The sequence below is a fragment of the Watersipora subatra genome, chromosome 5 (assembly GCF_963576615.1).
Source record: "Watersipora subatra chromosome 5, tzWatSuba1.1, whole genome shotgun sequence".
Taxonomy (NCBI): domain Eukaryota; kingdom Metazoa; phylum Bryozoa; class Gymnolaemata; order Cheilostomatida; family Watersiporidae; genus Watersipora; species Watersipora subatra.
In genome coordinates, this window is record NC_088712.1 from 28,455,214 (window position 1) to 28,478,699 (window position 23,486).

At 35.3% G+C, this 23,486-nt stretch overlaps 1 protein-coding gene across 1 annotated transcript; it reads right to left on the minus strand.

The window, feature by feature from the left end:
* Positions 1 to 61: 61 nt before the first annotated feature.
* Positions 62 to 23,445, minus strand: LOC137396813 (probable methylmalonate-semialdehyde/malonate-semialdehyde dehydrogenase [acylating], mitochondrial). The gene is made up of 13 exons (XM_068083124.1): positions 23,308 to 23,445; positions 21,649 to 21,699; positions 21,454 to 21,528; positions 17,857 to 18,018; positions 17,259 to 17,337; positions 16,096 to 16,250; positions 13,957 to 14,104; positions 11,764 to 11,885; positions 7,699 to 7,888; positions 5,761 to 5,942; positions 3,592 to 3,771; positions 1,179 to 1,277; positions 62 to 391 (listed from the first exon to the last, which is right to left on the minus strand). Exons 1-13 carry the CDS (start codon positions 23,341 to 23,343, stop codon positions 290 to 292), a joined length of 1,581 nt encoding a protein of 526 aa, XP_067939225.1. The 5' UTR covers positions 23,344 to 23,445; the 3' UTR covers positions 62 to 289.
* Positions 23,446 to 23,486: the final 41 nt, after the last annotated feature.

Here is a 23,486-nt window from a genome sequence, read left to right on the forward strand (position 1 = left end):
TTAATTTTAGTCCTAAAAATGAATAGCCTGTGTGTGAGCAAGCAATCAGGAGCAAAAGCAAAGACCTATTCGTGTTATATTATGACACCAGATGTATTATGAACAAGAAATTGGCACATCATATACGTATGTGTAAAATATAGCAATAAGTACAGATCCAATGGGCAGACAACTCTTATAACGCTCCTAAAAAGCGATAAAAAAATAAAGCAAATGGTTTGATCACAAGCTTGCAAAACCATATTGACAAATAAACAGGAATAGCGGAGGGACGGTAAGACACCCTTCCCTACTTCATCACCGGCATAGCTACAGTAGCTTTTGTAGATGTGGTATCCTCAGCTCTCCATAACTGGGTTACTGTCTTGAGCTGAGTGTAGAACTGAATACCCTACAAACATGGCATCATTCAGAAGTTGTCTCAACATTACAGCTGATTTTACAGTTGCTTAACTACCATGATGACTAAGATCCTAAGGACAATATGTACGGGGTTGGGGCTGCCACTGTCCAACAGTAAAACAATCGTGACTGGAGTTCAACATTCACCATTTGGTAAGTAAATTAGCTTCTGAATAAATTGACTCAAACTGCTCCATTGTTGCTGGTAAAAGGAGCACAATTCCTGATGACATCCCACTTTAGTTACTAGTGTGAAACGAAACAGTTGAATACACATGCCATATACACGCTAATCAGACCACATAGCAGATGTACGGTGGTGTGCGATATAAACTGAACGTCTTTGTTGAATAATAATAGTAATTTCTAATAATAGTTATTTGCTTGTGACATATTCATGAACCATTTACTGAGCTGTTATCTACAGAGCTGTGCAAGATAACTGAACCTCTGCTGAAAAACTAAAATTCTCATTTCCAACATTGTTACTCATTGTGAATTTAGTCAATAGCCATAAATTATATATTAAATTAATCCTTATTTTGTCCTCATTTCAAATATGTAAATCAAACAGCTGTAAACTGCTGTAAAATTATTTTTTAAATGACTATATAGGTGAAATTCTGAAACATTTCAATTTTTTAATATTTGAGATGACATCATACAAAGTTGTGATGACATCATACAAAGTTGTGATGACAGCGAACAAAGTTGTGATGACATCATACAAAGTCGTGATGCCATGAAGCAAAGAGAAACAAAAACAGCTGACTTACAGCCTTGCCATAGAAGTTAAGGTCTCCTCTGAATGAGCCTCGGGATCCAGTGAATGAGAACATGGGGAGAGGGACGGGGATAGGTACATTCACTCCGACCTAAGTAGACATGAAAACTTAGGTATAACAATTACTGTCTAACGGGATGATCCTAGCTTATGTATTTGTATATTAACAATAGTTCTTTTTGCAGTTTTGAAGCATCATATGAAACTCGAAGGGTGTCTTATTGAAACCTCTACCTACAGGACCTATGGCGATTGTTCTATCAAAATAAGACACTAAAATCTTCAGTAACCCAGCAACGTAGACATTTTACTTTAAGCTCCACCGTTAATAGCTAACTCTCACCACAATGTACCTTTTGATTCAAAGAGCTCTCACTGCAGTACAGTAGTATGCTTACAAAATACATTAGACACTCCTATAACACAAACCTCCTATAATGTCAATTCTACGTAACGTAAAAAATTTGCGTAAAGTTTTTGTTTCGTATTATGCAAGAAATTCCATATAACATAAAGCGTCAAGTTGGTGCAAGCCGATAAAGCAAAGAGAATAAGTAGCTGTACAATTATTCAGTAATACTCGTGAAGATAGTCAATTGGTGCAGGTATTAGAGTGTTGGTCAACCAATCTGAATGTAATGAATTGGAGTCTCATTGAACTCAAGCGTTTATCCTAAGGTCTAACACAGGCTTGGGATAAAATGGACAGACAGACAGACACATCTCTTACGATAGCAAATACAGTATATATTTTTGTTTTACTTTATTGTAAAAATATGCATTTTTTTACCACCATCAACCTTGCCGTCTAGACTAAAGTGAAAAAATCGATTTAAATTGACTTTGAAGGTGTGCACTCCCCGTAACGTAAAATTACCATAATTATGGACCACAAACTGAGTGAAGGTGATAAGAAGAAAGAAAAAAGTTGTCAATAAAAACCAATAATACTAAAGTTACAGTCATTTAATTCAAAAAGTTAGGTTTAGTTTTTTGCTATTTGAAGGATCAAAGAAGTGAGTTCAGGACAATCTTGGAACGGATTAAGCAACTTACACATATTTTACAGTTCTTATAACGTAACGTAAATGTTCTAATAACAGATTATTTGGGTCGTGATCACAGAAACCATGGTTAAGTTGGATTGTAAAATTTGGAGTTATCTACACTAGCAGAAGGAGAAAATTCTTAGTTATTTTGCAAAAAAAAATTTTGATTCTAGATTAATTACAGTAGATTTTATGGTCAATAAATTGAATGCACGTTTACCGTTAGTGCGAAACATCATTCTGAGAAAACTGGTGTTAAAGCTTGAGAAACGAAAACCAATGCAAAACTTTGTTTACATTTCAAAACGTCATAGCAACCAATATCAAGAATTTATGATATTTATCTAGATTTCTGTATTTATATCCAAAAAATGATGCTGAATTTAAAAATCTGAACAGATTTTAGCTGGTTGTCATAGAAATAGCTGTATATTTATAAGAAAATGTATTACTTAATTTTGCAAATATTAAAAACGGCTTGGCAGTACCGCAATATTGGGCATAGCCAAATCATCAACAAAATCTTTAGAAAAATAACAACAGTAACATATTGCACACCATCGGTCACTATAAACTTCGATCTTGGAAATTCGAATAATTATTCTTATAATTAAATCTGATAATTATTTTATAAAATCGAATAGCTATTCTTACAATTAAATATTATAATAATCTTGTAAGAATCGTTGGGAAAATATCATTGTAATCCCCTTTACTTTCACTGCTTTTGACATCAGTTGGAATACCTGAGTACTCATTATAAGTGTCCAGAATGTCAGAGTAATCTTTAAAATCGGCAAAAAAAAACGATTATATTTATCGAACGCCATTTTTCAGTACTTCCTGTTTAGTGTAGCAACGGTTTTAAGGGGGTTTTTCCGAGGATTAAAGACTTCTATTGGCTAAACTGACTTCAGATTCAGAAAGATCACTCTTTGATTGGTTCAGATGCACATGTTACAAAAATCGTTACCAATATTATAAAATGCAGCAGGTGCAACTTCAAAGTCGGATAACTCAACTTCGTGATTTGTGACTTAACCATGGTTTTTGTGACCGCGACACATTTACTTTGTAAGAGCATCTAGTGTATTTTAAAGAGGACAAAGAATTTGGATGGCACTCTTAAGAGTACAACAGTCATATTTATCTTCACAGTCACTCCATTAGACATATTCTAGAACATTCTTCAAGTCTGCTTTATGAAAATAAACATGTGAAACACTTTAACAAAAGCTATTTGCTACCAGGGTGATAAAGAAATTTTAAACAACTTTGAAAATTGACTAGGAATCCTGAACACGTTGCAGGAAACGGTAACATATATACATGTATAACCTGACAAACAAAGCCTACCTGACCCACATCAATTGAGTGGGTAAACTTTCTTGCTGTTGCACCGTTGGTAGTAAATATGGCTGTGCCATTGCCATACCGGTTGGCATTGATGAGGTCGATCGCTTCATCCAAGGTATCTACCTCCAGACTCACGAGAACTGGTCCAAATATCTCCTCCTGGTAGCACTGCATGTGTGGCTGAAGGATAAACAAACACAACAGTTCACTATTAGTTGACTAGTTAGTTGACTAGTTAGTGGACTAGTTAGTTGACTAGTTAGTTGACTAGTTAGTTGACTAGTTAGTTGACTAGTTAGTTCACTAGTTAGTTCACTAGTTAGTTCACTAGTTAGTTGACTAGTTAGTTCACTAGTTAGTTGACTAGTTAGTTCACTAGTTAGTTCACTAGTTAGTTGACTAGTTAGTTCACTAGTTAGTTGACTAGTTAGTTGACTAGTTAGTTCACTAGTTAGTTCACTAGTTAGTTGACTAGTTAGTTGACTAGTTAGTTCACTAGTTAGTTGACTAGTTAGTTCACTAGTTAGTTCACTAGTTAGTTGACTAGTTAGTTCACTAGTTAGTTGACTAGTTAGTTGACTAGTTAGTTCACTAGTTAGTTGACTAGTTAGTTCACTAGTTAGTTCACTAGTTAGTTGACTAGTTAGTTGACTAGTTAGTTGACTAGTTAGTTCACTAGTTAGTTGACTAGTTAGTTCACTAGTTAGTTCACTAGTTAGTTCACTACTTAAGGAATAAAATTGAGAGACAAAATTTATCATCTTATAACTGCTTTCAATACGCTGAAATAATCATTATAGATAACTTTTACAGTGCACGGACCAAATTTCCCTCATTTGTAAAAGACCCTTATTGTAGTAACAGAGAGCTCAGTCATAGAATTCTAATAGTGATAAGAGTTATCATGGTCATAGAGCGCTAATACTAATAGAATTTCCACAGTCATAACAGCCAACCATAGCTCGAATAAAAATATCGCTATCACAAAAATATCACGAGTCATGGATGTGTCATAACCGACTAACCTAATGTCATGGTTGCAAAATTAATTTTCAAAAATACTGAGTTATAATGGAACAAACTACCGCTAATAAGTTACCACTACTAAGGTACAGTAAATCATAGAACTACCACTACTAAGGTACAGAAGCTCATAGAACTATCACTACTAAGGTACGGAAGCTCATAAAATTACTACTAAGGTACAGTAATTCATAGAACTACCACTACTAAGGTACAGAAGCTCATAGAACTATCACTACTAAGGTACGGAAGCTCATAAAATTACTACTACTAAGGTACAGAAGCTCATAGAACTACCACTACTAAGGTACAGAAGCTCATAGAACTACCACTACTAAGACACGGAAGCTCATAGAACTACCACTACTAAAGTACAGAAGCTCATAGAACTACCACTACTAAGGTACAACGGTTCATAGAACTACCACTACTAAGGTACAGAAGATCATAGAACTACCACTACTAAGGTACAGAAGCTCATAGAACTACCACTGCTAAGGTACAGAAGCTCATAGAACTACCACTACTAAGGTACAGAAGCTCATAGAACTACCACTACTAAGGTACAGAAGATCATAGAACTACCACTACTAAGACACGGAAGCTCATAGAACTACCACTACTAAGGTACAGAAGCTCATAGAACTACCACTACTAAGGTACAACGGTTCATAGAACTACCACTACTAGGGTACAGAAGCTCATAGAACTACCACTACTAAGGTACAGAAGCTCAAAGAACCACCACTGCTAAGGTACAGAAGCTCATAGAACTACCACTACTAAGGTACAGAAGCTCATAGAACTACCACTACTAAGGTACAACGGTTCATAGAACTACCACTACTAAGGTACAGAAGCTCATAGAACTACCACTACTAAGGTACAGAAGCTCAAAGAACCACCACTGCTAAGGTACAGAAGCTCATAGAACTACCACTACTAAGGTACAGAAGCTCATAGAACTACCACTACTAAGGTACAACGGTTCATAGATCTACCACTGCTAAGATACAGAAGCTCATACAACTATCACTGCTAAGGTACGGAGGTTTATAGAACTACCTCTACTTTGATACAACTATGAAACCACTAATACTTCTATTATCATAACAACAATTATCACCCAGGTACTGTATAATATACCTTGACATTATGAAGCAATGTAGGTCCAACGAAATTGCCCTTCTCATAGCCAGGAACGACTATCTTGGTTCCATCCATTAACAGACTAGCTCCTTCCTGCACTCCACTTTCAACAAGAGAAATAACTCTCTGCTTAGCCTGAGGACTGATCAGTGGGCCAATATCAGCACCGGGCTGGTCACCTATTAAAGACATTTAATAAATGTGCATTGAAAGGCCAAAAAGATTCCTTACAAGCTGATATATTTTGCTAGCAGTTAATATATGTGCAGATCTTAAACCATAACTGTCACGAACAACTTTTATCGTATTTACTAGGTAAATCAGACACGCTGATTCCGATTTTGTACTCAAAATTAAGATTAGTCCACTAACTTTCAGAGTAATGAAGGCTTTTTACAGCGTTTTAATATCGGTCTCGAAAACAACACGATCAGCATAACAAGCTCCGCCCATAAATACGTGACGTAACCTAGCTTCTTAGAAACAGAAGTTACGTAGGGATGTTTAGACCGATTTAGAATAATAGAGATGGGTGTTTTAAAATCCATTAATATCTAAATTCAGCCTTAAAAATAATATCAGTCTTTTCTGAAAGATAGCTAAGCTATTTAGCATTGCATATTTACAAAAGCGCGATAACAACGCTAGCTTGTGATAAAACCGCGCTTTTTGAGCTCATTTTTCTCGGCGTTCAGCCCATTTAAACATCATGTAACAAGCTACGAGCAATTTTAAATAGTTTATATACCTTTCATAAAAATCTGAAATTATTTTACAGGCTGGATTTAGATAATAATGGGTTTTAAGACACCAATCTCTATTATTCTAAATCGGACTATACATTCCTAACTTCCATTCCTGAAAAAGCTAGGCTTCGTCACATACTTATGGGCGGAGCTTGTAATGCCGATTGTGTTGTTTTCAAAACGGATATTGAGACGCTTTAAAAAAGCCTAAATGACTTTGAAGGTTAGTGGACTAATCTTTATTTTGAGTACAAAATCGGAATCAGCGTGTCTGATTTACCTAGTAAATACGATAAAAGTTCTTTGTGACAGTTATGGTTTAATATCTGAGTTGCAATTAACTGGAGCTAAGAAAAGTTCTTTTTAAGTTAATAACTTTGAACACATTTTTTATCATTATTAATGTATTTAACAATGCTGTATAGAAGTTCATCGAACTGATTCATGTTTGCTACAGTACGCAGCAAAAGCTTACTTTTTATATACAGTAGAAATTGAGTTGTGAGCCTCTGCCAATTGCAAGCCCACTTTAAATAGCAGTCTTCGGTTATCCAACGGTATGTTACAAGCCTGGAATTTATAAGTTATTTAACAGTAATTTATCAAATGTTAAAATTAAATATACAAAAGTAAGTGAGATATACAGCTAATGTTTAAATATTTGCAGACACTAAAATAAAACTATTTGAATAAATTTATTTCGTATCGTTTGCATCTGCACTGCGGCTACCAGTTTCAGTCTTTCACTTCTCCTTCTTTTGGTTTCCCAAGTTCATCTTCACCGCCTTCTCACCTGAAACCTTTCCCACTGTTAAACCAGTTGATATCAACATTAGAATTAATTTTTTAGCAGAACTAGTATTTATTTTGGCCATCTAGAAGAGCTTTATAAAGAGGAATTGTTATTAACGGCGCAGCGCATATGCGTTCAAACTAAAAAGAATAGTTTTATTATAGCGGCATTTAGTAACATACAGTATCGTGTTAACCAAAGCTGACAATGGTTGTTTTAATGAAAACATCTAAACTATTTGAAGGATTTTAATAAGGTCTATATACGGTAATTCTAAATTTTTTGGGTTTCATCTTGAAGACATGAGAGGACGACTCCAAATTTTTTGCAGTAACTTTGCCTTTTCTTTCCCAACGTCGCAGTTCCTGTGGTGCACCAGACTAGATACAGACTCACCAGCGCAGACTTTGAGTTTTTGAGCTCTTTCTATTATCTCTGGCACCCACTCCCTTGCCTCGCCTACGAACACGGCTGTGCTCAGTGCCATGCACCTCTGTCCAGCTGCACCGAATGCTGCACCAACTAGGGCATTCAGGGTTGCCTCCTTGTTAGCATCTGGCATGATAACTCCATGATTTTTAGCTCCCTATAAAACAACACATTACGATTGGTGCATTGCTAGTATCTTTATAATGCAGCCTGATAACTTGTTTATATTCTAAACTGGGTACCTTTTAGTATGTCTTACTAAAGACCTTGTATCTCTTACTAAAAACCTTGTATCTCTTACTAAACACCTTGTATCTCTTACTAAAAACCTTGTATCTCTTACTAAAGACCTTGTATTTCTTACTAAAAACCTTGTATCTCTTACTAAAAACCTTGTATCTCTTACTAAAGACCTTGTATCTCTTACTAAACACCTTGTATCTCTTACTAAAAACCTTGTATCTCTTACTAAACACCTTGTATCTCTCACTAAAGACATTGTATCTCTCACTAAAGACCTTGTATTTCTTTCATCTTTTAGTAAAGACCTTGACTTAAATTTGTGCAACTTTTATAAGGGACTAGCAGTAAGTACGGAGTTGCTTAGGTTTTAATTTCAATCTGAATTGCTTTCATGACAACAATCCATGATCACATTCATTGCATCAATTGTCCTTAATGTATGGGAAGAGTATCTAAGAAAAGAATCAAATGGGAAGATGTATCTAGAGTTTCTAATCTGATATCGTGGCGTATTTATACGAAAATTAAAAATTCTAAAATTGCCAACTGTAGCAGTTCACGCGGTCTGCTATGTACATACGTGTACACCCGACAAGCTAATTGTTATGTAATTGCACTTGAGTGCTGTAGCGAAGTGTTTGTGGTGAGCGTTCGATTTCACTGGTGTTTATTTATATATATATTCAAACTTCCATCAACGCTGGCTAATAAGTAACATCATGAAATCTACAATAACATGTTAATTACGAATAAACACAAGGAAGTTTAAATTCCAGTAAAATAGATATCAACAGTTGCTGAATGAATGTCATTTGAAAGCTTAAATTAAAAGATTATAATAGTAGCTTAAACACAAAATAAAAGATTATAATAGTGGCTTAAACAAAACGAACCTTTGGCTTTCTGTCACGTTAGCTTGCCATAGTTTCTGATAATAAAATTCTATGTATTCAACACTTTATTTGCGTTTCAAAGCTAAGCATAATAAGTTCCATTCAGCTTTTAGTGGCTGCAGACGGTTGCTAACGCAACGATCTTTCCCTTAGTCTAAATGGTAAACAAGTCCCCGCCCCCCATTGATCGTGGTCCGAGGCAGCGGGTCTGTCAAACTCATTAGCCAAGTGATCAAACAAGCAAGCGCTAACTACTGAATATAGATTCTGTATGGATATATGTACACAAATTTGTGGTTGATCAGCCGCCTAGCCTACTATTATTACGGAATTTACTTGACTGATAAACAACACACAATAAAGTCCTTGCTAAAACTATTTTAAAACTGATTTATTTATTTAAGCAGAGTAGTATAGCAGTGGTTATAGTATTAGGAAAAATACAAGTTAAACAGATTTCAAGTTAGCTACACCAACTGAGTCTGGCAATGTTTGAAGTATTCCTGCTTTACCACATTAAATAAGCCGTAAACAACGCGTGGAGCTCTGGTACTTTGCTCTTATAACTCCTCGTGCGAGAATTTTTCAACATCACGGCACATCTTATTACAGTAAAGATTATTCTGAAAATACTGATTGTTTTCACATAATAATATCGCGATATATCATGAACATTCTGTTCGTAATTTCGAATTGTCTGATGATTTTGAAAATCGTGTAGCTTAAATTATTAATCGGTAGTCATCTATATATATTTCTCAAAGTATTTGGATCTGTCATTCCAGCTATGGAGCACGTTGATTATTTTATCGATGCGGCCACGCGTTATGACGCCCATGTTAAGAAATATTTTTCGTAAGGTTCGATTACTATATCTGCGGTCAAGGCCAATTTTTCTCGCGCGACAATTATATTGTCGCGCGATTGTTTCGAGTATAGTGTAATGTCGCGGGATATTGTCTCGAGTAGGAATAGCCTCGACATTATCCCTCTGTTCAGTCAGACATAGACAGTCCGATGTCTCATTTTTACATTTGTATCAGTATCCAGTGGTACCAGTATCGTCGTATTCAAGTTTTTGATCGATAGGTTCTGCTGGAACAGTAATCTTTTTGTATACAAACACTTCTATGAAACGAATTGTTATTAATAACTCAACATATTCAGGATTTTTATTTTGTTTTCTCAGTTCGTATTTTTGTGTCATTACTAAATAATCTTTTATTGTAATCATAGCAAAACCGCCTTAATTTAGCTATTACTTGCTAATGATTTCACATTTACACCTAAACCCTTTTATAGTTGTTGTTTAATTTATTTGACCTGCACAAACCATTTTCCTCATGATATGAAGTTTGAAAGTTATAGTTGTTTACAGAGTTTAAAGGTTGACTTGCAACAAAATTCACATTACAGTTATTTGGTATCATTAGATTCACCATGTCTTACTCTGTTGTGTTGTAGGTGCAAAATATGTGGGAATGTGATTACAAGCTCTTAAAAGCTCAAAAACGAACAGTTAATTGCAGCCACACGAGACCGCTGTAGTTTGGATTCGCTTTCCAAAACGGCTCAAATGGGACGTAGTTGTTACAGAATGGTTTCTGTTTACACTTTCATGCAACCTCATTCGTCGAAATATTTTCACAAATATACTTCACGCATTCAATAAAACCATGTCAATTGTTCTTACGCGTCTGTTCTATCGTCATTGTAATGCTGTCACTTTTAGTGCTGATATCTTATAACTTACCGTAAAAATTCGTTAAACTTTTTAACCATAGCTCGAAGGAGTACATATCATTGTCTGATAATCATGACGAGCCTGTTGGTCACCTGTGATAATCGAAAAGTGCTGCAAAAATTATTTGCGATGTATTGGGTCACATGATCAGATTACGACTTGACGATTAGACCAAGCCGAAACAAAACTGTAAAGTAGCGAGCATCTATATTTGATACGGGGTCTTCGGTAAAACCCGAAAAGTTTGTCATAAACTAGTGCTACGATAAGTTTTATATTGCACTTTTTATTGGCCTTTCAATTCACCTGAGAACATCACGTGACAAGACAATAACCAAACTGTAATGAATACGTCAGAGAAATAAAGAGATTCCAATCTACGGCGGCTTTTCATTTTTGAGCTTTTAAAAGCTTGTAATCACATTTCCACGTATTTGGCACCTACAACCCAACAGAGTAAGACATGGTGAATCTTTTGATACCAAATAACTGTAATATGAATTTTGTTGCAGGTCAACCTTTAAAAACCTTTACAATTGTTTTTATTTTCTCTCTTAATTTATTTCAATTACACAAAACAATTTTTTCATGATATGTAGTTTGAAAAGTAAAATGGAAAATGTTGCTGTACGTTAAATACAAATCAATTTTCTGACCAGAGACTTTTTTATCACCCGGGCAACGTCAGGTAGCGCAGCTAGTATATATATAATCTCAAAGTTTGTGTGTGTGCGTGTGTTGAGGTTTATCTAGATATAGCTATTAAAATATTGGATTGAAGAATCAAGTATCGCAGAAGATTTGATCTCAGAACCGCCCATTACACAGACGATATGCTAAACCATTGAACTTAGCGAGATTGATGGATTCATTGGGCGATATATGTCGCTATGCGGGTGAAAATAGGCATACCGCTCTGCACTACAGCGCAACGTCATTTTATGCTTGCTCTCATTGATCTTATTAGTAAGTTCAGCTTATTTAAATTAGCCATCGGCACTGTGCCAATCTAATGGCAAACAACTACATTACCTGTTGCTGTTTATAAACTGATTTTTAATATCGCTAGTTATTACTGAACATGAGCCTGTCTCTCCAGCAGCCCTCAAACTTACTGAAACAATCGTGAGCAAAATAACCAAAACCACCAACCATATTAGACTGGACTCTCTTGCCCGAGAGGGCACCACGCTCATAGATATGCTGCCCGGCCCCATCTGATCCAACGAAAGAGATAGCCTTTATTGTCGGGTTGTCACAGATGAAGTTGACAGCTACAATCCAGAATTTACAAAGATAGGAATGGATTTATCTCGCTCAGCTATACTATGGCTCACATGATGAGACGATTCTCACTAATCAAAACATTTTATAGGTCATGGCACTCCCTCCCTTCATACAATATTCAGAGTTTGTAGAAACTTTATTCTATTGTCTAATCTCTACTTTATCTCAACATGCAGACTTCGCAGCCCACTATATATAATTTGAGCAAATATATGATTTGAAACCCAAAATAATTTCCAACAGAATGTTTCCAGTTTTTTGTAGCATTGCAGTTTTGTAAGTACAAGTTAAGAAGCTGAAAGTGAAAAATGAAAAAGAAACTGTATCTAGTGGGTCAATCTCCTTGATTCTTTTTTTAGAACATCAGTCAACACCTCAAGATAACTAATAAAGCATAATAATATTATGCTTTCTTTATTCTTTAAGTATCGAAAATATATGGTAATAATATACAGTAAGTTAGTTTAGGCTTCACCTATTTAGAGTAAGTTACACTTAATGTCAATATCACTACCCCTACCTCTGCATTGCCAAACCTTTCCCTTCATTTAAGTGTCTATAATGCAACAATATGAATATTTTTTTATTAATTTTCTTTTCTCTCTATATTTATTTTTTATTGTTGTATGTAAATATCTGCAGTACTCATTAAAGCGTTATCATAAGCCGGATTGGGCTGTGGAACCAATTAAAGGGATTATAATGTATTCTTATTTGAATGTGTGGTTTCAACATACAAGACAGGCCTTCAGACTTCTTACATTAGCCTGTACATCAAGCAGCTCATCATATAAATGATAAATATTTTATATCAACATGTTCATCCAATAATGCCTTTCAGATTACCACATGTTCCTATCAACTTCTCTCAATTGTAGGTTTACTTAACATGTTTAAAACTTGTGTGGACAATGCCAATCTCACAATACAGTCATATCTCAGCATACATATTAAATTCATATCACACATACATACCGGTATTAAATTTTTGAAATCGATATATAATGTGAGCAAATGATTGTCTTGACATACAAAGTAATTTCCAAAATGAAATGTCTGAAAAATCTCAAAACTACAATTTTGTGATACTCAGTTCTCCTTCACATAGTTTGGTTCTATAGTGTTATAATAATATTAAACAGCTTCCCATCTTCATTAATTAGATTTAAGATGAATTAAAAGATGACTAGTGTCAGGGTTAGTGATGGAAAAGAGGCAGTGTATTTCTTAGTATTAAAACAGACATTAGACCATGAGAAAACAATTCTAACAAAAGAATCTCCAAATTTGTCTACAGAATAAAACAAAAAAAGAAAAGTCAGAAACTAGTGAAAGTGAAAAGGTTGACGTGAAAATCAAAGCTCGGATGAGAAACAAAAGATTTATGAATAATTTACGCTATATAATTAATAGCATTATAATTATTAATATATAATTAATAGCATTATAATTAATAATATATAATTAATAGCATTATAATTAATAATATATAATTAATAGCATTATAATTAATAATATGTAACTAAGCTATAAAGATTTCTAGTCTAAATTAAACTAACCCTACGTGTCTAACACCAAAACTACACCTCTATTCACCCGTGCTAGCATGACGATGAAGTGACAACAAACACCTTTCATTCACTATAGACTTTGGTTTGTAATTTAGCTTTTCATAATGTATTGTGTTATGCGATAAATAATTAGTTCAACTATTAATCAGTAAGTTTTTAGATGTGTAACAAATTATTATTCTTACAAGAATCTTCGCTTCAACATGCAAAAGAACTAATGGAACATATCAACTTAGTATGCAAAGGTTTGACTGCATCACATGCGACTTATGTCAGTAGCCCATGTATATAGGTCAACAATAGCAATCTATAACCTATGTATATAGGTCAACAGTAGCAATATTTATCCCATATACTGTATATAGGCCAACAATAGCAATATATAATCTATGTATATAGGTCAGATATAGCAATCTGTAGCCCATGTATATAGGTCAGCAATAGCAATCTATAACCCATGTATACGTTAATAGAAGTCAACACTTACAATCTACAGTCCCGTGGATGACGTTAACGACTCCAGCAGGAAATCCAGCCTCATTGGCCAGTTCACAGAGCATCATTGTAGCTCCAGGGTCCCTCTCTGAAGGCTTAACCACCATAGTGTTACCACATGCAGCTGCCATGGGAAACATCTGCAAATGATGAGTGTAAGATGCAGAGTTAACCGTCACCTAGCGACAAGCAAGCCACTACCTAGTTAAAGTTATCACTTACTAAAAGGTTATCACTTAAAGAATAGAGAAAGCATAATATTATTATGCTTTATTAGTTATCTTGAGGTGTTGACTGATGTTCTAAAAAAGAATCAAGGAGATTGACCCACTAGAAGCTGAGATAAAGCCAGCCAAACACATGTCTACCTAATAACGAATCAGAGGAAAACCCTTCGAAAATCCCGAGAACTGTGACGTATGAAATCGACTTATTGGTAATGTGCCGGAGTTGCGCACCCTTACCGCCGTTACGTATAATGATTGTTTTAGGCTACGAGATGTGAAACGCTTCTCGCGATAGTAAAGAATTTACAGGCTAGCTCTGGTTTCTCAGGAAAATCAAGCAAACATTCTGTGGTAAAGGCATTTGCCCACAACCCCTCGCCATGATTTTTCAAAACAGAAGAGCAGATTTTGACTATTGTGCTTCAAATTTTACATGTAACTCGATCTCCACAGATATGCTCCGAAGATCCTTTGTTCAACGAACGGCGCGTGTATAGTCTATAATATGCGACATCCACGATTTGCAGTTTATTTAGAATAAGAAATGGAAATGTGAATTTTTGTTCATTCATCATTTTTCTAATGTGTACCTACTGCAGCATTCAGTTGATTTTCATGATTATCGTCACTATTAACAGACTGTAAGTTCACTACAGCCATAATTTTAAAAAGAATAACTTGACCGTGCGGCTCTTGCTGTAAGAAAAGAAAATGATAACTTTTGATTTGATTTTTCTATTTATCTATTTTCTTATCTATGATTATTTTTTATGATTAATACAATAATCATAATGCATATTATACAAAATAATAATATAACTGCCTCTAGAATAAATGATGTAACTAATATAATTTGTAGAAAATTCCAAATGATAACCGAGATTGATGATTGATTTAATTGATTCTATTTACTAGCTATGGTTAAAAAAATCTGAACAGCGCTAAAGATGAGTCTGAATAGGGAAGCGAGAGAACAACAAAACTGAGCTGAACTAGCAAGATAGCGACCTAACTAACTAAAGATAGCGAAATGTTGCGAAATAATAGATGCGTGTAATTATTTTATGCTAAAACTAATCTACACGTCAGAGGGACTGGTTCGGAATTATCAGAGCAATGATTGTTAGGCCCAATTTGATTGTTCTATACTTCCAGGGATTAAACCAATTAAAACACCGTGATTGTTATAGGAGAGCGCATTAGTTGGCTTAATTGACCAATGGCACACAAGTCGATTTCATACGTCATATATTGATGATTACCAAAACACTTATGTTTTTTGGTAGACCTGTGTTTGGCTGGCTATATCTCAGCTTCTGGTCGGTCAATCTCCTTGATTCTTTTTTTAGAACATCAGTCAACACCTCAAGATAAATAATAAAGCATAATAGTATTATGCTTTCTCTATTCTTTAACCATAGAGTTATGATTTACCATAGTTATAACTTACCAAAAGGTTATCACTTATCCATAAAGGTATCATTTACTTATAGAGCTATCACTTCCCATAAAGTTATAACTTACCATAAAGTCATCACTTACCCATAGAGTTATAAGTTACCAATAAAATGCTCACTTATCTATAGAGTTATCCCTTACAATGGAGTTATCCCTTACAATGGAGTTATCATTTATCCATATAGAGTTATCACTTATCCATATAGAGTTATCATTTACCCATTTAAATTATCACCTACCCATAGAGTTATCACTTACTCATAAAGTTGTCACTCACCTATAGAGCTATAACTTATTATAAAGTTATCACCTACTCATGGAGTTATTATCTACTCATAGAGTTATCACTTACCCATAGAGCTATCACTTACCATAGAGCTATCACCTATCCATAAAGTTATCACTCACTCCTAAAGTTTTCACTTATCCATAGAGTTAGTGCTCACCCATAGAGGAATCATCGCGGGAAAGTTGAACGGAGTAATCCCAGCTGTAACACCAAGTGGCTCTCTATAGGAATGTATATCCATGTCCTTGGCTACATTTGCCAGCGTCTCACCGAGGCAGAGAGACGTTATGCTGCAGGCGTGTTCAAGGACCTCTGTGAAAAATAACTGTATGCATTATTAAGCATAAAATGGTAATAGCTTAGTGACCTATTTGTCTGACAGTGTTCATGAAAATACTAATCATGAATGTTAATATTGACCTAATTATATGAGAGCTGCTCTATGACCTATATGCATGACAATGGGCAAAATCTCTATGACCTAATTACATGAGAACGCGCAATAGCCTTATGACATGTTTATATTAAAAAACAGCACTGCTTTCTGATTTATTTATATAAGAGCCAACAGCACCTCCATGACCTACTTACATGATAACTACCAGTTGACCTATTTAAGTAAGGATGCGCAGCTCCTCTAGGACATATTCATGAGACAGTGAACAGCTGCACTACAACCCATTTATATCGCTGCATAGTTGTTGTATGATCTATTTATATAAGAACCTGTAACTGTGCTATGATCCAGTTGTATGTGGTTGCGCAACTTGTGACATATTTATAGTATTGTACAACTAATATATTGACATACCCGTATTTATAAAAATGTGCAATTACTATGTGACAGATTTTATGATATTTATGAGATTGTGCAATTACTGTGTGACATTTTCATGATATTGTGCATTTACTGTGTGACATACATGTATTTATGAGATTTTGCAACTACTGTGTGACATATTTATGATATTGTGCAATTACTGCGTGACATATTTATGAGATTGTACAACTACTGTGTGACATATTTATGATATTGCGCAACTACTGTGTGACATATTTATGATATTGCGTAATTACTGTGTGACATATTTATGAGACTGTGCAACTGTTATATGACATATTTATGAGATTTCGTGTCTGATCTGCAACATGTTTACATGACACTGTGTGGTCAATATTTGCAACAACCCCATGCCAAAATTTATAACATATCGATTGATAATTATACAGCTCGATTATGCAGCCTACAGAACCCCTCCCAGCCTTGTTACTTGACCTATTTTTAATTACACAGACTAGATAACACAAAACTAGACTCACGTAAGCCACGCATTACATCTCCTTCAGCATCCACTAAAGTCTTTCCTTGTTCTTGGGTGATGTTGGCAGCAATGTCCTTCTGCAAGTTCAAACAAATATCGAACTAGAGCTGAAGTTTTACTCCAAACAGAACGGCAACAGTAAAAACTATTGACTGTCACCTTCTCAAACACGATATCAATAATCAATTTATAAAGGTATAAAATGAAAAACAACTGCAAATGATATGATGCATTACGATTGCGTTTGTGGCGTCTTGTCACACGCCTTTGGTTATACAATGATAAAAACATTTTTTAAACTTCAATATTTTTATCATGATCACGGGGTAGATATTTTTCCAAGTTAAAATTAATAAGAGATAGGAGTAACGCTTCAATAAAATGTTACTTACGACTCCAATATTTCCAATCTAGAACGATAATCATATTTAAAATGTACGTTAGCAGCTTTTACAAACATTTGGACGACCTTTAAAGGTGAAACTTGATGTCCACACATCAAGGTATGTTCACACTCAGCAGAGCCATACAGCCAGCATATAAAGGTTGTAGTATACTCAAATATATCCAGCCGTGACAGACAAGGAAGAACTAACCAGATTCTTTCTGACAAGATCGGCAAACTTAAAAAGAATCTGCTGACGAGTAAGAACTGTAGTCTGGGACCAAGATTCGAATGCCTTTGCGCAAGAGCTCACTGCTGCCTCCATCTCAGCTTGTGTGGCTACGGGCACCTTGGTTATCACCTCATTAGTTGCCTAAAGAACACAAAATCTGTAAAGAACAGCAGAAATTTGATCTGATGGCAGCTGCCGACTTCCTATCAAATACTACTTCATAAGAACCGGTATAAATTCATATTGGAGAAGTCATAAGTTATGTATGTATATTAGTACCCCGGCACAGAGCCGTATAGCTCCACAAAGTTTCTGGCTAAAAACAGGAAACAAAAACGCTTATTTCCTAACAAACCCGACCGACATAGTGATCTCTAATGGAATATTCATACCTCGCTCTCAATACCTCTCTTTTTATGCATTTTACGTTTTTACAAAAAAGTTATTAGTAACGTTTTGTAGGAAAATTTGTCCTCTTTCAAATGGTGTATAATACAACAATCAATTTTAGAGCGACTGCTAATGGGAGTAACTTTTGTTGGTTAATGTTGCGGCTTCTCCATTATAACTTATATAAAAATAGTGGGCACGACCTGTTTGTTTGGAATCGAGCTCCCTCCCATATTCGCTTCCGTTGGTCGCGGGACTCTGCGAAGCTCTGGCCAGGCACACTGGTGTGCCAATGGTATGTACCCTGGTATGTACCCTAGCATATACCCTGGTAGTCTAGTCCGCTGTGAGAGAATATTATGTGTGCCAATAAAGCACAGCAATTAAGCATGTGCACTATAATGATTAGTAGCTTTGGCAAAACTGAATGGTGTGGGTTCGAATCCTGTATGCTGAAACCTTTTTTCCCAACCACTCAATATGGCTTCGAATGACCATGGCTCTTAGTATACAAAAGGTTAGCTTTTAAATAAACGTATTGTTTTATGACTGTATATAGAGTCATAGAAACCGAATAGAGAGTGAATTACTAGGAATCAACTAGACAGTCCGTCAGAGACATTCATTCACATAAACGTAACAGATGACATACTTTTGACTGACTTCAGATGGACAAGAGCAAGAATTCAGCTCAGAAGGCATACACAGACAAGTGGGTTAGCCTTTGATTCTATAAACATCTAACAACGATGATAATTAAATCTCTTACTGCAACAATAGAATGTAGCTACCAACTGTAATGATTAGATTAATGTTTGTCACAGATGCTAATCGTTGTCGTAAAGGACCAACATTATCTTCCAGTTTTGTATTTTCCAAAGTAGAAGAATCCTCTCTAAAATGTGATGTACCCTAGGACACTTTTATTTCGCTAGTATTTAGTTTCGTGAGTAGCAGACAGAGTAAAATTTCGCAGAAACTTAATTTCGCAGCTCTGATGAGTGCGAAAATATAGTGATGTGAAAATAAATGCAGTGAAAAAAACAGATTACATTCCTCAGGTCCAGTTCGCTAATAAAAAAAATTCAATTTGGGACTAATTCGTATTTGTAAACCGCATGTTGAATCAAAATAGGCATGTGTGGGTGAGATCGATAATTCAATTTGATCACTTGCTGCCATTTGTTTCTTGGACTATCAATGACGTCTAGGTCCCTCCCGCCGTGACTTTCACACTCGAATCCCAAGAAGAAGAAAATAGATAGGTAACAACCAACTTCACAACCAAAACTGTATAACCCTTTCGCTGCCATAAACACATTTCCGTGTTTTCTAGGGGCCACTGCCATAAACGCCTTTTTGGACTTTCTCAGCAATTGCGTGGTAACCTGATTTATTATTCGTTGACCACATAACCCACGGTCTTTAAGTCTTTTATGAAATTGACTGTGTTGTCCGAAGATTTCTCTATAAAATCAGCCTAAAACAACGAAGCAATTTTAAACTTTTGTTTGATAATTTCTAATCTAAAAACGAACATTTTTCTGTGAGTTCATGCGCGCAAGTCATAAAACAGGTAATTAGTTGTTGATGACATTATAGCCAATTAATATTTAGATTTTCGTCATTATACAGATAATTAAAGTAGCAGCACTGTCTCTGACAGTGGTGAAAGTAATAGTTCTGTAAAGGTAAGGAACATTGTGGAGGATCGTTTTAGCTTCGGATCGATCGTAGCTTCACATAGCTTTACCATCGCGCACAAGTAGAGATACATTGAATTTTTGCATAGCAATATTGGTTAAAATGTTGGCAAAATAAAATATGTAACAAAAATCCTCATTAGTTACAAATTCGGTGACTAAACTGATATCATCTTAATTTGCTTTGCCATGCTGCTCAGACAGTGTATTAGCTATAATGAGTTTACCAGAAATTTCCCATTGAGCCCAACCACAGATGAAAATTGCCTGCATTTCTAATATGACGATTTTATTGTGGATATCAATAAACAAAGCTATTTAACTTCGCGTTTTCGCTTGTTCGTTATGATAGTTTAGTTTCGCTCATTAAATTTTCGCGAGAAGATGACACCGCAAAAATGCGAAAGTTAGATGACGCGAATACATAAGTGTCCTAGGGTAGTTAGAAATACTGCCTGTGTAGTCAACCCTTGAGCTAGGTCATTAAAAAACCCCACATTAAGATGTAACAGTATCTTCGACTATTCCATGGGGAGATAACACTTATTTGTATTACAGGACTAGTTAGCCGTTCCATCTTCGAAAAATCAACATAATTATATGTAATAAACAGTGGTTACAGTTATATAATTGCTTATCTCACCAGTGTTCCAATATTATACCTCACAACTCAGCCTAGGGACATTAAACTATAGAATTTCAAACCACAGGCCACAAACATCATCCTCACCAGAATCCTAGCGTTACTAAGCCTAAGATCTCTACTTCTCTCAACCTTCATTCAAAGATATTGAAAGTTGATTTTCCGAACAATATAAGAAAATTATTAATATTATGCAATCCTGAAATTCAAAAATAAACAGAATATCATAAAATATCAACAAATAACGTAGTTTTCTGATAGCAAACTGGATAAAATTCTAAGCAATGATCGAAAATAGACAAAGCCGGAAAGCTTCTCCTCAGCAACAAGAGCTTCATAATATTTATGACAAATACACACACTCTATCAGAATCGGCATACCGCAAACATTATGTTTCTTCAGCCATTTTTAAAACATTACTTTGTTTAAAAAGTGAAATAAAACTATTTATTGTATTTGATTGCTGTCTTTTTTTCAAGTTTTACCAGCTTGGGAGCTTGAACTGAATATGATATTCAGTTCAAAAGGAAATGTGTTATTCTAAGTGATTTTACAGTCGATGGAAAGTTAGTAATATGGTCCAGAATCAGGAGACCTACTTGTATAAGACTAGACTTCAATTAAATAATGTTACAACCAATTATATAGTTAAATGCGCATGAACCAAATTTTTAATCATTTTATAATTAAAACACTACAATCGGTACTATAAATTATTCTAATTTAAAGATTAACTATATTTTGGACCACCCATTAAGTCAACTGTTGTTAAAACAGTTCACAATCAAACACAGCCAGCTTTCATAGACCTAGTGAGTCACATTGGTTGTATCACTTACAGGATTGTGAAGGTCAACCCATTCATTTGTCTTGGATTCTACAAACTTGCCATCGAGGAATAACTTTGTGGTGGTCTACAAATATACACTTGCATTATAATTATAGCCTAGTCCTGCGCTATACGCTGCAGGCATACATCTGCACTCTACTCTGCAACATGCCAGCAGTAAGGTAGTCTAAGGCTTACAACATACCACAGTGCGGACTTGCTCTGTTTGCCTCCAGTAGTGTTGACCCCGTGCAACCTGTAAATGAGTAAGAACATACGCGTGAGTATGCTTAGGCAGGGAATACGAGACGAGAGATTCCTATGGGCTGTATGACAGCGCGGCTAACGGTTGACCTCGTGACCTTAAAAGGACAGCATCTAGGCACTGATGACTCTGGCTTATGGGGTCAGCATGTCCCCATAAGCAATGCATTTTGCTTTACCTAAGCAATGCATTGATACCATCACAGTTTGAAATGACATAAATGTTATGCATATCTAAATACACGCATATAAATATATAACAATAATAATATAATTTCATATATAAATATAAATGAAAACAAATGATAGTGGTAATAAAAGGATTCATATGGCTGCCTGACACTATTGAAATCATATAACTATATGAACGAAATAAGCAAAGATAAATGGATAAAATGGGTTTCCTACTGCAACAGCACTTAGAGCTGCCATGACCGAGTGGTCATGGCAGCTCAGGTCATGGCCGTGAGCACTGGACCTGCAAACAACAGGTTGGGGTTCAATTTTCAACAAAGGCAACTGGTGGTGACAGGAATGATATCCAATCTTAAATTGCTTTATACAAAAGTACATGCCTCTAGTCATCGATGTTCCCTTGCCACTGGACTCAGACATGTCTAGCAAAGTTCTGAGAGCCATTGTTTGTGCTAAAATGCTCTTAAAAACACACACAGCCTCTGCTTACAGTAAACTGAAACATCAGTGAGATATCATTGCTTATAATCATTTGATTCCTTCATAAGGGCATATTTGAGCCCTTATGAAGGTATCAAATATTATAAAATACTTTGACAGCAATCTGCACATAACTTGCAATGCGTTATAGACATAAGAACGCAATAGTAAACCTATTATGCAATAGGTTTACTATTGCATAATAGGTTTACTATTGCATAATACTAGCCATCATTTACATCTTGAGTTAGTCTTAGAGAGTGGACAATTCAGTCCTCACTATGAGAAGTTTACGCGATTGTCCGGTGCCAGAATTCACATTTCACCAGGAAGAGTTCAGCAACAGTTTAAAACAAACAATAGCATGTAGGCCTATTTCAACAGATTTCAGCAAAGCTATTTAACTAGAGAGAGATTGTTAAACATCTGATCTTGAACTGGCGAAATGAACAAATCGAGATTAGTAGACCCTATTGACCACAATTGAATTCTACCAGTGAAATAAATTTACAATGAGATAAAATTACGTATTCAGAAATAATTATTCGACAATAACCTGCTTACAGACGAGCTACTGAGAGCAGATGTTTAATAAGTAGTCTCAGGCAAATTCTATCTTTTTGGCGTTAACTTAGTATTATAAGGGTGTTACTGCATTATGCAAATAAAAACATATACTCAAAACACATTACAACAATATCACCTACTTCAATCTAAACTGTCCTCAGGCTTTCATGATTTCTGTGCTGCATCAAAATGTTGCAAACTAACAAAGGAGAAAGCTTAGTCTTGATGGTGGCCAGGCAAACTACCGGGCAAAGACAATGACTGTGGAACTACTTTATCAGATAAATACAAATGAAACCAATAATTGAGATCCTTCCAAAATACATATGCACGTAGAGCAAGATAATGTTTACCCTACATGTTTGAAGATGTTTTTGCAGAGAACTCCAGCCATAGCGGTCTACTTGCTCAATTCTTTGTACCAGCTATAGCCTGTATGGCAACGTCGCAGCTTAGCTGTTATACAATCACTGGCGTCTAGAGCGTTACAAAAGTGATTACTTTGTGATACGTTTATTAGTCGGCTAAAGAAGACAT

Excerpts from the sequence above, each read along its gene's own strand:
- LOC137396813 (XM_068083124.1), bottom strand. The coding sequence starts at position 23,343 with ATGGCTGGAGTTCTCTGCAAAAACATCTTCAAACAT. Across the intron at positions 7,889-11,763 it reads AGAGAGTCCAGTCTAATATG|GGAGCTAAAAATCATGGAGT; the intron begins GTTGGTGGTTTT and ends GTTGTTTTATAG. Across the intron at positions 3,772-5,760 it reads CATTGCTTCATAATGTCAAG|CCACACATGCAGTGCTACCA; the intron begins GTATATTATACA and ends TTTATCCTTCAG.